The sequence below is a fragment of the Phalacrocorax carbo genome, chromosome Z (genome assembly GCF_963921805.1).
Source record: "Phalacrocorax carbo chromosome Z, bPhaCar2.1, whole genome shotgun sequence".
Classification (NCBI taxonomy): Eukaryota; Metazoa; Chordata; class Aves; order Suliformes; family Phalacrocoracidae; genus Phalacrocorax; species Phalacrocorax carbo.
In genome coordinates, this window is record NC_087548.1 from 81011457 (window position 1) to 81026613 (window position 15157).

The following is a 15157-nucleotide window of genomic DNA, read 5'->3' on the forward strand; positions in this document are numbered from 1 at the left end:
TTTGCAAACTTTGCTGCAAAAGACACTTTGTGAGACTGAGAATCACACAGAAACCAGAGTATCTACCTTTTCATCCAAGACGACAAACTACATTGGAGATACTAACTTCCTCCTACCTTTCACACGACCTAGAGAAAAAGCAGAGAAATAGTTTTCTGCTTGGTCATTCACCATCTCCCAGTTCTGAACTTGGCATGTTCAGACTGTCAACATGACAGCTCCACAAGCAGTCCTGTATTGATGAGAACCACCTGTGTTGGAAGCTAATTTTTCACAATCTTTCCTGGACAGATAGAAAAACAGTACCTATTACAGCAGAACAGACAAAATTCTTGTTCTGTGTAACATACTAACCCAAATCAAGCACTTAAACCAGAATTTGCTCTTAATTACAGAATTATGTTGCAAGTGATTCATAATTACAATAAGATACATGAGTTTTGGGATTTTTTAGTTAATAAACCATATACACCTTGCATTTAAAATCTCAAAATTAAGAACTCTGAACAAACATCTTCATCAAGGTAGAGCCAAAAAAAATGTAGTTCCTATCTGGTTATATATATTTAAAACAGATCCTACCCCTGAGTAGTCTGCAGCTTTGACACATCCAAGTTAGTCTGAATAGCAAGGGCAGCACAGATATGCCCCAGTTAATTTGAATGAGGGTCATTAATGAATGCACAACAAAACATCCATTTTCTCCTGTCTTCCCAAAGTGGCCTGAAAATAGAATGTAGCTGAGCAACTTAAAAGCAACATTTTGGCAAGGTACATTGTATTAATTAAAAATGCAAGGGCCTATGCTCATACCCATGCTGCCACTTCAATAAATATGAATATTCAAATTCTGTTGAAGCCCTGAAAATAGCAATGATTGAAAAAGTTTTTATTTCTTTAAGTAAATGGTTCTTCAACAGTCAGTGATAACTGCTCATTCTGTAAATGAGTAATTACGTCTATTCTAACAATTCTTTCATATTTTGAAATGTCCACATTTCCTTTTAACGGACTTTGAATGTATACATACAGGCATCTTGAAACCAACTCCTAGACGCAGAATTCTTTGGGTGGGAAGGGACCTTTAGAGGTCATCTAGTCCACCCTCCACAGCAATGAGCAGGGACATATCCACTGGATCAGGTTGCTCAGAGCCCCAGCCAACCTGACCTTGAACGTTTCCAGGGATGGGGCCTCCACAACCTCTTTGGGCATCCTATTCCAATGCTTCTCCATCCTCATTGTAAAAAATTTCTTCCTTCTATCCAGTCTAAATCTACCCTCCTTTAATTTAAAACCATCACCCCTTGTCCTGTCACATCAGGCCTTGCTGAAGAGTTTGCCCCATCCCCCCTATAATCCCCCTTTAAGTATTGAAAGGCCACAATAAGGTCTCCCCACAGCCTTCTCTTCTCCAACCTGAAGAACCCCAACTCTCTCAGACTGTCCTCGTAGCAGAGGTACTCCAACTCTCAGAGAATTCTTGACACTTAAGAGTTTCTGGATTGTCTTGTAACGTGTTTATCCTCCCTCCCATTTGGCAAGGACTATCTGTAGCCACTTCAGACTATCTTGCTTAGAAAAGCCTCCCAATCTTTTGGAAGAAAGACACTTAAGCCAACTAACTTAAAAACCAGTTTTGGGAACCCAAAACTAGTTGAAGTATATCAACAAAGGAAAACAGGAGCAGGCAGTAGCTTTTCCTAGGAAAGCTGGACTGCTTAAGAGCACGTCTGCCTGTGCCTGTACGCTTACATGTGTGTAAAACCCTCCACCACCCCACGCACACAGGTCCGTCAAGGAAAACACTGATGACAACAAGACATCACTGAGGAAAATGGATTAACATAAAAGATAGTTTTTCAGCTAAGCTAAGAAGAGAGCTGTTTCTCTTTCTGCCATTAAAATTCAGATTCTTGTTTCAGTGAAGCTTCTGACTTGTTTTTATTTCTGGAACACAGAATTATTTCTGGCTTTTTACATAATTCTTGTATTCAAGAGGTTATCCACAATGACTGAAATTACAATGCACTAAAATAGTTACCAGATAAATAGAAGAAACTGAAAAGCAACCATGAGATTTTCAAGGCTACTAACATAAAAGGTTCCCATTGACTTCAATGGGAGCAGAATTCCATAAGCAGAAATGCAAAAATCCTGCTTTGTGTATTTTATCAATCTGCAGGTGTGGGAGGATAAAAGGAGAAAAGGATTATGAAAAAATATTTGAACAGCAAACCTCTCCCTGTCATTGGCACAAGTCACGACTAAGAACAAGGACACAGAAAGTAAAACTTCTCAAGAATGAAGAACAAACACAGGCATATCATCGAGCAATTCTTCAAAAGGAACAATTAAATATTTAAATTTTGATAAAAACATTTTAATAAATCTTTTAAATAGGACATAAAAATACAAAATGTCATTTGAATAATTGCTGATAACACACACAATGGTACTAACACACCTTAAAAATAAATGGTAAGCAATTTCATATTCATTAATTTATACTCTTTTTAGAGTACAAAAAGGTGATCAATACCCTGCAGACATGGTCAACATTGAAACCTGGTCAACAGTTAAGAGTATGATTCCTGTTCATATTATTCACCTGACAGTTACTGTTTTCCATTATACCTAACACTCATCTAAACAACATTTAGAGTAATTTTTCATTAGCAACTCTTTGGGTGATGAAATGGGGAAAATTAAAAAGAAAGAAGTTGGTAAACTGAGATGCAGAGCCAAAAAGGCAATGGAAAACTAAGAGATTGGTTGAGACTTCTATGAAGGACATCATTATTCAATGATACTCCTTCAGAAATCAGGGAGTAGAGATTTGGTATTCTCAAAATTTTAACCGTTACAAAAGACGGCACAGTACCTTCTAATCATACAAAGGTTTTCTCTTCCCAAACGAAAAAGCAGTGTCCATGATTCTTTTAAGATACTGATTTATATTCAAAACAGCTGCTGGTTTTCGTTGTTATTATGGATATAGCCACAGAGGGAATGCTCCCCTTGCAACTCATTATGTCTGCTTGATCTACTGTTATAAGGAAGGGGTATATTAAAAATTATACTAATCTTGTCCTATAAAGTACTAAAAAGATTAGAATTTTTAATAAATACCTAAGCACTCCTTATATATGCAAAGCTAATAAGCAGGTGGATTATCAAGAAACCTGAGGCAGTGTAGAGAAAAAAACTTCCATTCTTCAGTGCCTTGCCTTCAGTCCAGCTTTTTAATATTAAAGTATGTAGCTTGTGCCTTTAATAATATAAAAGTTGGACTTTATGACTGATAAAATTAATAGCAACAAACAAGTCTGCTCTTTTACAGCAACACTGTCTTTAGACCTTGAGCCTGTAAGTCAAGTGTCACAATGCTATGGTAATAAATTTAAGAAAAGCAGATTAATTCTTTTTCAAGAAAACAACCGGAATAAGCATGGTTTACTGTTACTACTCTGATGCATAACTGCATTACCATAATCACACAGTATAGCAACTGTTTAGCTTACCTGCCACTACAGAGAAGCCAACGAGCAAGCGAATAGTGAGGTATGATCTTCTGTATGACACTAGCCATTACCATGGTAACCACCAACTGTACACCTATCACACCCTGTAGAGGAACAAGTTAATAACAAGTCATTATGTGTTTTAGAAAAGTGCTGAAGTACCTTTAAAAAAAATTACAAATTAAAAACACCTTGTAGGTTATCCCTACCATTTTGGGGTTCTTTTTAAACTAGAGGAGGAAAGAAACATACCATATCTGTTTTCAAGAAATCTCCTGGAACTTGCTATGATCAGCTGCATAACTTCATGGAAGGGAAAAGGCTTTGCCAGGTCACGAGGCTTGTAACATACGTCCCCTCTTTCACAGACTGCAAAGCCACATGTGGACGTGGCATTTCACAAGATATTATGCCTTAAAATTACATCACTGATTACAGTCTTGGTTTTTGTGGTCTCTTCCATTCTGACACGGTTTAACAGCTGACACCACACAAACCCACTGAAATTAACAATAATCCACAACATCCACGTGTGATATGCAGCCTATGGTTACTGCAGAGCCCTGGCTCCTCGCTAAACTCCAGGGACAGGTGGGGAGGAGAGGGGAGGGAGCACAGGAATCAGCACAGCTTCACTAACCTCCAACTCTTGATCAGATTTGGCACTTCAGCAGAGCCAGCACTAATCTCATTCCCAGTTACTCAGCAAGCTTTAATTCTATTTGTTGTGGTGGTGGTTTGGTTGGGTTTGGGGTTTTGGATTTTTAGTTTTTTGTTTTGTTTTTAAATCAAGCAACTTTAAACTTCTAAAGCGAAATAACAATGAGTTAAATGTTGCATTGTATTACTTTTACCCTCCACATGAAATTCCATCAGCTAATACTAATACCACACTAAAAACCAGCATGAAGCATGTACACTGTATTTCCTCTATTTACACACAAGATTTTCATGCTTAAAACATCACAAGCAACAGTAAAAAGTATCAAACAGATATGCAAGGGAAACTTAAAAGCACGCAAGTGAAAAGACACTAAGAATCAACCAAATACACTATTTCCACTCTTTTAAACTGCTTTTTAGAACACTTTTTCATGGAAAGGAATACAGGCACAGGATAAAATATCTCCCTCTATAGCTGCAGAAGTTGGGAATTGCACTCCACTAGCTTTGCACTGATGCAATGTGCTCCAGAAGGTCAGGAGGCAAAAGTATTTTGACATACGGAAGCAGTACGCAATTAACCACTAGCAAATAAAACACAGATTAGCTTATACACTTGAGAAACATTTTCTCCCACAATTCCCCAAAAGGAGTGAGGTGTTTTGAGGGACAAATCTTACTAGCCACACAGCATGCAGTACTGCTGTTGCTCAAACACATCCTCTCCCACCTAGCATACCTGTTCTCTTGGTGGAAATTTAACCACATGTTATTTTTACCAGAAGTTTCTCTCAGTGCAAAGATAATCTGGGAAAGGAAAGAGCAATTCTTAGAGAATGGTGAAACAGCTGAGACTGGAAGGGGCTGCTGGAGATCAGCTAGTCCAACCTCCCCTGCCAAGAACAAGGTCAGCTAGAGCAGGTTGCTCACAGCCGTATGTCCACGCTCATTTTGAATGTAGCCAAGGACAGACTCAGCAACCTCTCTGGGCAATCTGTGCCAGTGTTTAACCATCCACACCTTAAATAGTTTTTTTTCTTTCTTATGTTTAAATGGAATATCCTGTGTTGTGTCCATCACCTCTTGTTCTTTCACGAGGCACCACTGAGAAGAGTCTTGCTCCACCTTCTTTATGCCTCCCCATCAGGTACTTATACACACGGATGACTCCTGAACCTTCTCTATGGTCAACAGTCCCAGCTCTCTCAACCTCTCCTCATGCAACAGATGGTCCAGTCTCCTCACCATCTTTGTGGCCCTGTGCTGGACTCTCTCCAGTAAGCCCACATCTCTCTCGTACTGGGGAACCCAAAACCAGATGCAGTGCTCCAGTACTTCGCTAGTGCTGAGCAGAGGTGAGCATCTTTGTCAACCAGCTGGTGATTCTCATCCCAAGATGCTGTTGGCCACCTTTGCCACAAGGGCTCAATACTGGCTTGTGGTCAACTTAATGATCCCCAGGACCTGAGTCCTTTTCTGCCAAACTGTTTTCCAGGTGGGCAACCCCCAGCACGTACTGATGCCTGGGCTTATTCCTCCTCAGGAATTTTGGCACTTCCCTTTGCTGAGCTGCATGAGACTCCTGCTGACCCACTTCTCCAGCCTGTAGAGGTCCCTCTGAATGGCAACACAACTACCTGATGTAGCAGCCACTCCAAGTTTTGCACCATCCACAAACTTGCTGAAAGCGCACTCCCTTCCATCTTCTAGGTCAGTAATGAAGATGCTGAAGACAACTGGCACCAGTATCAACTCCTGGGCACATCACTAGTGACCAGCCTCCAGCTGGACTTCGCACCACTAATCTACAACACTTTAAGCTCGGCATCCCAGCTGGTTGCAGCTTTCCCTTACATCTCTTCTCTCCAAGACTATATCCCATTGGAGACTTCCACACTGAGGCCTGATCAGGCCAAAGTCTGCTCTACTGAAGTCTAGCATTGTGAACCTGCTACTTGCCTTGTTTCCTCTGTCAGGATCCTGAACTCTACCATCCAATGGTCACTGCAGCAAAAGCTGTACAACCTTCACTTCACTGACCAGTTCTTCCTTGTTTGCAAGTCTGAGGTCCAGCAGAGCACCTCTCCTCATCAGCTACCCAACTGACCACCTGTGTTAGGAAACTTGCCATCAAAGCACACCAAAAAAATTCTCCTGGATTGCTTGCACCCCACTGTGTTGTCTCTTCAGAAGACACTGGGGTAGCTGAAGTACCCTATAAGACTGTTGCCTGGAAACCTGAGGCTTATAATTTGTCCCATGGCAGACCTCCATGCATCCCCGCTGCTCTTTCACATAAGAGCAAGTCCCCCTCCTCACCAACCCAGCCAGTCCTTCTAAAGGGCTTGCATCCATTCATGGCAGCACTCCAATCATATGACCTATCTCATCACAACTTTGTTATCCCAATTATATCATAGCTCTGCACCTTCATACAGCCCCTTGCTTTCCAAATTTCTCCCCATACTACATGCATTAGTGTATAAGTAGGTCAGGGATGCACCCAAGTGTGCCAGTTTCCCAGAAGAGGTATGAAAGCTTCTCCCCATAATGCTGGCCTCACTACCTGTGTACAGGTATTTCCTTATTTGTGTCCCTATACTTGTGTGGGTCCTCCTCTGCCCTGCTTAGCTGTTTTCAAGGACTTCTCTGCACAACACCCTGCAGTCTTTGCTTACCAACCCAGTTCACCACCTTTTCCTCTTGCTTTGTGAGTTATCACCTCCTTCCTGTCTCAGTCCTAGCCTAAAGGTCTCCACACCAGTTTGGCCAGCCTGTTGGCAAAGATGCTTTTGCCCCACTTAATCAGGTGGATGCTGTCCCTTCCTCGCAGTCCTCAAACCTCAGAGTGGGATCTATGGACACACAAGCCAAGTCCCTGCTGACAATGCCTGTTATGCAACCATCTGTTAACCTACAGGACTCACCACTCTTCATCAACCTTCCCCCTCCTCACCAGCAATACCTTCTTTGGTCTTAAATATTGTACTAAAGCAAGTTCTTCTCTTTTCTCCCTTCAACATTTTTTTCTTTTTTCATTTAAATAAATGAGGAATTGTGTCAATATTGCTTTTATAAAACATTATAGGGAAATTAAATGTTGTAGGTGATGCCCAGTGTCCTCCTTAATAAAACATGATTGAGATTAAGATAGCATGAATTACCTTTCACCATTCGTAAACACTTTCAATATGTTACCACACATCTCATAACAAAGTGCCAAGTATCATTTAGAAGTACTTGTTACTTTTTAATAACTTGAAATAACACCTTCCTTGGGTTTTTTAAGGTATCATTAAGTTTCTTTAGTACTCAAGCCCGCCCCTCTGTTAACCCCTCCTCCCTCCTTGAAATTTCTAGTGCTCCTTTACATTGGTGCCACCAATTCTCTGAGGTACCTCAAAAAGTCAGACCTCACTTTTGCTTATGCTCCATGTCACCAAGATCATGACTGAAAGCTGTATGAACTGTATGAAAGCTGTAGAGTGTATAAACACTCTACCTTTTTTAGTGATTCTTTGCATCTTGGAGTCCTGTGCATAAGATTCCTCAAACCAATTCCCTAGCTAAGAAGTGTACTTAAAATGAAAAGAAGCGTTATTATAACAACCTGCGTGCATAATGTATCTGAGGTATTTAAATTACTAAATTGCTCAGGAAATCTATCCTCTGATTTGTTTATAAAACAAACCATGCATTTTAAAAATCAAATGTTTATTCTGACCACTTCATGATAATCACTTCCACACAATGTGAGAGGTACCATTGTACCTCCATCTAGCCTGCCTGCCAAGCCATGATCCTCAGAGTTCACTATCTCAGTGTAAAAGCTACATCAATATTTCTGTAGAATAAAGTTTTCATTAGGACTGCGTAATCAAGTGCTGGCGTGTCTCTTCAATGAGTCCAAAGGCTTCATATGTGTAAGGGAGGAAAATGCCTTTTCAACTCAAGATATCAGGAGGGAAAAATTATGCAAATCAAGGCAGTAATTTTTCGTAGCAAGCAGCAGGTCCACTAGCTGAGGTAAAACACTTACAATTCAACAGACTATTTGAAAGTGCACCTACAGAAACCCATTTCCTTACTCAAGGGAAGGCTGTAAATTGTAACTGAACCCATTAAGATTATTTCATCTTAAGCCACTGAACATCTCTCTGCATCCTCACCACCCCCTTTCACCAGAAATTCACTGTGCTCACTCCCATAAAGGTTACTACTGTGTTTCTTAAAAACAGAAATACCTACAAAAATATTTAAGTTTACAAATCAAAACGGCCTAACAAATTTTAAGCCATTAAATTTTTTTTTTTTAGAAAAATAAAAAAAAAAGAAAAACCACAATTATATCCCTAATCTTAATTTTGAATCTGACTTTGTGGTGGAAATATCCTTCTGGTATATTTCTACAAGCAATTAAAAAATGGATATACCCACTCACTTGATCATGGAATTTTTCTCTTTATTCCTGAAGGTTAGTAATCAACCACAGGCAATACGTTAACAGAGTAAAGCTGTCACATTAAATTAAAAAAATTCCACTGCATTAATCTTCTTGCAATCAGCCAAGAACACATGGCACAGGAATACAGTAGGTGATATGCTCACTCAAAATAACATGCTATGTGCAAAGCACAGTATTTTGCCACCTCTACTGTTCTGCCTGCACATGGTTACAGGCTACTTATATGTTTATTAATACACCCTGGGAAAAAATTTACAACATCCCAAACTATGTCATATTACAACAACACATCTTACACACACACAAAACCACAAAATATGGGGTTCACTCCAACCCAGGCTCTGTCTAGATCAAGCCTCACACATATTTTTAAGTCTTCCTGTTACCACTAATATCAGTTTAAATTCAAAACCACTCATTTCAGGAACATAAGTGAAGATTAGGTGTTGGTTCCCACCAGTATCTTATATCCTCTATTTGCCATATTCTAAATTAGAGGACACAGAGTTAGAATTTAGCCAGAAATCCACAACTTAAGAAAAATCTAGCCCTGCTTAACCGAGTATGATACATGATTGAGGGAGAAGCAGCTCAAGGTTAAAGTCCACAATCACATGGGGGTTTTGAGAGCCTCTGGTGAACAAAACCTGGAACACATCAACCTGTGTGATCAGTGATAAAGTAATTGAGTACACAATCATTGACAGGCTTGACTCAAAAGTAATGGAAGCACAATTCACCTCTTAGAGATGAGGAACTGCTGACCAGATTAAATGAAGCGTCTGCAGTTACAGAACAGTTTGTGGAAAATGACATTATTTTAATCCATTTCATAAGACCTTCAGCACTTTCCAACTCCACAGGCATCCATGCCCTATCACACTTCACCTTCGCAGCTTGGAATTTGAAATCCATTCCAGACACTGGAGGGAGAAGTCAGTATCTCGCTGGTGGGAGACATTCCTGCCCACCTGTAACGCCGAGAAGCGCTCAGCCCAAAGGAAAGGTGACTGCGTAAGATGGTTAAGTCAGTTTCTCTGCACAGCAGAGGCTGGAAAGCAACCTCGTGGTCAAAGATGAGACTCGAACAGTACTACCACATAGGGACTGCACTGTCTAATAAACTGCAGTCTGGCTGTGTTTCTGCTGCGGAGCAAGGTCTTCGGTTAGAGGCACCTTAAAAGCCTTGAGCACGGTGCTCAGTTCCAGGACCTTCAGTAAGTACCGCATTCTTACTTTGGCTTCTGCAACACAGCACACGTTCTACAACAAAGCTTTTAATAAAACATTGTAGAGAATGTGTAAGCAGTCTACAAGAGACATGTTAGCAGCTGCACTAAAGGGAAGATTGCCAGATTTCTTAAAATCATGAAAAAAGGATAACAGGTCCAAAAGGCAACAGTGTAAGGTTGAATAAAGTATAACCTAGACTTTGGTTTTCAGTCTATAACCTTTATACTACACACCTGGAGACAGCTCCTGATTAGGAGAACAAAAAGCAAGAATAAGCAATTAAGATAAAGTTACAATATTCTTATCTACCAGTTACGCACACTTATAATATGCTGACAGCTATCTCAGAACAACTAAAAGAAAAAACAAACAGATTTTTTTAAAGTACTTCTGCCTAGAGGACATTTGTCTTTTCAACATGAATTGATTTACAGAGCGTGCAGAGCAAAGACAGCCAAGATTAATAGTTTTATGCCAAGACACCACTCCAGTCCCCACATTTTGACCTTGCTCAAGGTTATTCTCCCACACCTGTAGTAACAGGTCAGGTTTTCCCCCTCTTTTTTTCCTTACCACTTACCTAGATATCACACATAATTCAAACACCTAGATTTACATGGGACTTTGAAACTACTCATTCCCTAACAACAACCACCTCCTGCACCTCAAGATGAGGGCCTTGAGCCAACCACTGTATGCACCAGGACTGCAACAGCTATACAACTGCATGCCTGAAGGAGCAGCTAGAAGAATCCTAGTTACACCTTCACCTTCAGAAATGCAATGCTACTTAATTTCTGAGGTAGCGAGCCTTGTAAAAACAAGAGGTTTGGTGTTTGGTTTTGGTTTTGGGTTTGGTTTTTTTTGCACAAGTGCACTGGAGTATTCTACAGATGTCAATTCAGGGCATATCAATCTCTTCCAATGGTGGCACACAAACATACTAACAGGGTTGTGAATTTTCAGGTGAGAAATGGAAAAGTTTTGATATTAGTAGTGACCAGCAAGATCTCTAGAAGAATACAACAAATACTCTTCATCATCTGCAATTCCAAAAGCACAGTATTTGTGAAGCCTAGAAGCTCAGTTGATACAACCTATCTGAAACGCCATTTAATCGATGACACATTATTGCTCTTGCTATTAGACTAGACTTTTCCATACACAAAGTTTTCTCCGTGCGTATACGTCCACGCTCAAGTTGCAGCTTGAAAAAGCAAGGCAGTGCTCTCCTGAAATATATGTGCAATTCAAAATTGTTTGCTAAACAGGAGAAAACATTACATGGGATGGCCAAAGAAAACTGAGGTCACTGTACAAACTCTTAAAATGCATCCTTCCTGTGAAAGAGACTACTTTCACAAAACATCTATAGTCAGAATCATCTCTTGAATAGTCGGCAATCTGAGGCAGTTTAAATCTTACTATTTGTAAAAATCAGACATTCATAAAGCTAATTCTGGGAAAGAAATCTATGCCAAGCCACCCCTTCAAAACTCAGATTTCTTTTTTTTTCTTTTGTCATGGCCAAGTTTTCCCTCGGCTTGTATTGTCCTACGCATGCTACTGTTTACAACACAGCAGAGATGAACAAAAGATGCACAAAGTTATGTGAAGAACACACAAGGAATTCCAGACAACCATCAAACTGCTCACCTTCGTGGGTCTTTCCCACCCAAAGGTCACTTTCCTCTTGACTAGTCTTTCCACATATTGAAAATGAGGGCAGTAAACTACTAAGTAGAGGCAGCCACCAACAGTACAACTGCCTTTGGAACAAGGTGTTTTGTTTAAAACCAGAACTACATTCGGGTCAGCCAGTCATGTTTTACCTACGTTCTTGCTTCTCTTTCCACTGAGGCTCTCTAAGCACAAAGATTACAGAACTAGTGACTGTCAGGCAAATTGAGTTACAGCTGTAGGAATCTCATGTCTGGAACAGGGCACTTACAAAATTGTAGAATTATCACTATTACTGAAGAAGCCAATACGGAATGTCTGTTGTGCAGAACACCAATACATATCCAGCGTATTATTAAATTACAAGTAAAAATAGTTCATAGAACTGATCTACTACAAGGGAAAAAAACAAGGTTATATTCTATTATTAGTATTCAAATATTTTTTAAAATCTAGTTTACCCATATTTTCCCAATTAACAGAAGCAGGAGCTATGAAAGCTCTCTGTAGAAATTTGCTTCCTAAATAGCAGGCTTTGCCAGTACAGGGATCCTTCCAAGTATAAAAAGTGAAAAGTCTTCAACATCTCTGCTTAACAGTCTAAACACCATGGCCTTATAGTATTAAGATACTTGTGCAGAGCTTAAGTTGTGAGAATAGCTGGCACTGCACTACAGAGGCGAGTCCTGGCGGTCCTAACTTGGCAGAGCACTGCCTGTAAATTCTTTTCATGACTTGATTTATAAGGCTCTTGATGCAAAAGAAACTGATGAACACCTCTTTCTCCTGTTGATTTGGCACTGGAGAATACCGCTTCCAAACAGCATGAGAGTGGACTGTCATCTTTTCCCTTCTCTTACGTCATGGAAACACATCCAAAAATTATTTGTCCATACTGCCAGCAGCTAGCAGTTGCCTCAACCTCATGAGGCAACAGAAGCAAGCACGCAGTTTATTTAAATAAGGACCTACGCTGAGAGGAAAAGCTGTATTTGCTTGCAACTGTTCAGAAGTAGTTTCAAACATAAGAGCTAGACAGCAGCACCCACGCACACCTACAAATGACAGGAGTCTCTCAAGACCTTTAGATTAAGTATTCTAACCTCTACTGAAAAGAAAAAGAAAAAAAAAAGAATACAGGAAAAGTCATAATACGAAAAAAAACCAAACACAGTTCCTTTCAGATTTTAAAACATGCACCATTAAAAAGTACCTTGGTAGAATCGGGTGATTAAAAGTATTCAAACAGTTAGAAGTCAGATTTTACTCAAGGTATAACTCTAAAGAGTATTCCCAATGCAAGACTTCCAGCATCTGAACAAATACTATGTCACCATAGTTAAAATGACACATTGGCATTTATATCCGTAAGACAGATAAATATATGTAATGGCACATACAAAAGAAGTCTTTATAACTGTGCATATGTATCCCTACGGTGCTCCATCTATCTCCTATCTGTAAAATAAGTATGTTAAAAGCAGAACCAACCAACTCCAGTGCTTTGGTAACTAAGTCATTGGTAAAAAAGACCTAAATACAAAATTCAGTTTATCTTTACAGCAAACGAGGTCCATCCATGAAATACTCAGCCTCCACTATTTAAGCTACGCATATCCATCAAGTTTATGTCATCAGCAGCAATTACACCACTGAAACTTTGCTCTTCTGTTGCTGCCAATAGTTCATTTACTGTGCGTTATGCCAGGTGCAATAGGCCGTGTCTGCGCTACAACACCTGACAAGAAACTTAATCCCAGGCAGGATTTTTCACAAACCCAACATATTCACCTGCTGCCACGGCGCCTACTACAGCTGCACTACAGGCGTCACCCAGGGCACGGAGAGCAATGTAATGTAGTAGTAATGAAGAACAAAGTGTTTGGCAAAGGTTTCTCGATATGCTCAAGACCACAGGTAACTAAACTACAATTACCTTTGGTAATTAATTGATCTGCTAAACAGATTAATGCCTTTAATCCGTTAACCAAACGGCCTGTTTGCAGCGGTTCTGCAGATGACGGCAGCGGGCAGCTCTGCGCACTTACAACCACGCACCTCACTCCCGGTGCGGCCCGTGGAGCGACGCCGCTCGCTCCGCTTCTTCGTGCAAAAGCGGCAAAGGGGGGGAAACGTCCCCCGGGAAGCCGGTGTGAGATCACGGTGAGGAAGCAAACGGCATGGTTATTTTCTTCACGAGTAGTGATGACAGAGACCAACGGTCTCCCTCCTCCCCTACCCCACCCCCGCAGCCGAGGCGGGCAGGGGGCGGCAGGCCCTGAGCCCCCCGCCTCAGCACCCCACGGGAGGGCAGCCACCCTCCGCCTCACCTCAGCTCACCGCGGGCGGCCCCGCCCCGCCGCCCTGCCCCGTCGCCCCCGCGCTGCCCCGCTCACCATGGCGCCGGGCCCGGCCCCCCCCGCCGCCTCCGCCGCTGCCGCTCCAGCCGCCCGGCCCGGTCCCGCTCCCAGCACATAAAGCCGCCGCCGCCGCTCCCGCCAGGCCCCGCCGCGCCGCCTCCCGCCCGCCCCGCGGGTCACGGCAGGACCCCGCCGAGCCGAGGCCCGCCTCAGCTGTCCAAACAACTGCCTGCGCCAACGGAGGCGGCGGCGCGCTGTGCCCCACGCCTCGCCGGCCACTCCCATGCCCCCCGTTTCGCCCCCTCGGGCGGAGAGGAATGAGGGGAGGGGAGGCCCCCACCGGGACACAAGGCCCATTTGTCCTTTTACGCGACATCCGTCAGGCGCGCCGAGGGCAGCCGGCACCGGGCAGGGCACCGGCGCGACCCCGGCCACGTGAGGCGGATCTCCCCGAGGGCTGACTTCCTTACTTGACCCCTAGGAGGGGGAACCCGCGGCGGGGCGGCAGCGCCGGTGCCCACCAGGAGAGAAACGGGGACGCGGGAGTGGGGGGTTGGGAAGACATTCAGCAGCTGTGCGGGGAGGAAAGGCGGCGCGGGAAAGGAGCACGCCCGCGCATCTGCGCATGCACCCTGGTCGCTCTGTCCGTCTCCGGGCAGGCGGTGCCGAGGCGCATGCGCAGAGGAGGAAGGTGAAGCTGGAAGTCGTGCTGGGTCGGGATCGCTCCCGCCCTTCCCCGCCATGGCGGCACCGCACCGCTGGGGGAGCGGCGGGTCCCGGAGGGGTGCGAGGGCGGAGCGATGCCCTCCTAAAAGCTCCGCCGCCCGGGACGGAGCTCGGGCAGCCTCTGGGGAGAGCGGGGCCAGCTGCCGCCTCTCGGGCCCGGCGATGTGGGGCGGAGGCGGGAAAAGGCGCCGTTTGACCTGAGGAAAATGTCCTCCGCGCCTGCCCTTCGCGCCGCTCTTCCGAGGCAAAACACTGCTCGCCCTTTGATCCGCGGTGCGCTCACCGCGTAGTTCCTGTCATAAAAGGACGCGCCTTGCTACCCAGCCTCGCTTCTCCCCAAAAAGAGGCGGGTGGCAGGTAGTCCCGTCTCAACAACCCCGCTTGCTGGTAAATCCTCCTGTTTTCAGTGTATAGCTGCGGCCCGTCATGCGTGAACTGGAACCAAAGTGCGAGTGTTCTGCTGGAATGCATGAACGGTATTTTTATTTAAAATATTTTGTCTACAT

General features: G+C 43.1%; 1 protein-coding gene across 5 annotated transcripts in view; it reads right to left on the minus strand.

The window, feature by feature from the left end:
- TMEM161B (transmembrane protein 161B) overlaps positions 1 to 14080 on the minus strand; it is a 55628-nt gene extending 41548 nt beyond the window's left edge. For 3 of the 5 annotated variants that reach the window (XR_010370733.1, XM_064439327.1, XM_064439324.1), the window contains exons 1-2: positions 13962 to 14059; positions 3525 to 3628 (exon numbers count right to left, since the gene is read on the minus strand). Coding sequence is in view for 4 of the 5 variants with exons in the window: in XM_064439327.1 (XP_064295397.1) it covers positions 3525 to 3628; positions 13962 to 13964 (107 nt within the window). In the remaining variant the exon portion in view is untranslated. Of the gene's footprint in view, positions 1 to 3524; positions 3629 to 13623; positions 13795 to 13961 lie in introns of those variants that run through there. The other 2 variants (XM_064439326.1, XM_064439325.1) reach the window with 2 other exon arrangements.
- Between the last annotated feature and the right edge of the window lie 1077 nt (positions 14081 to 15157).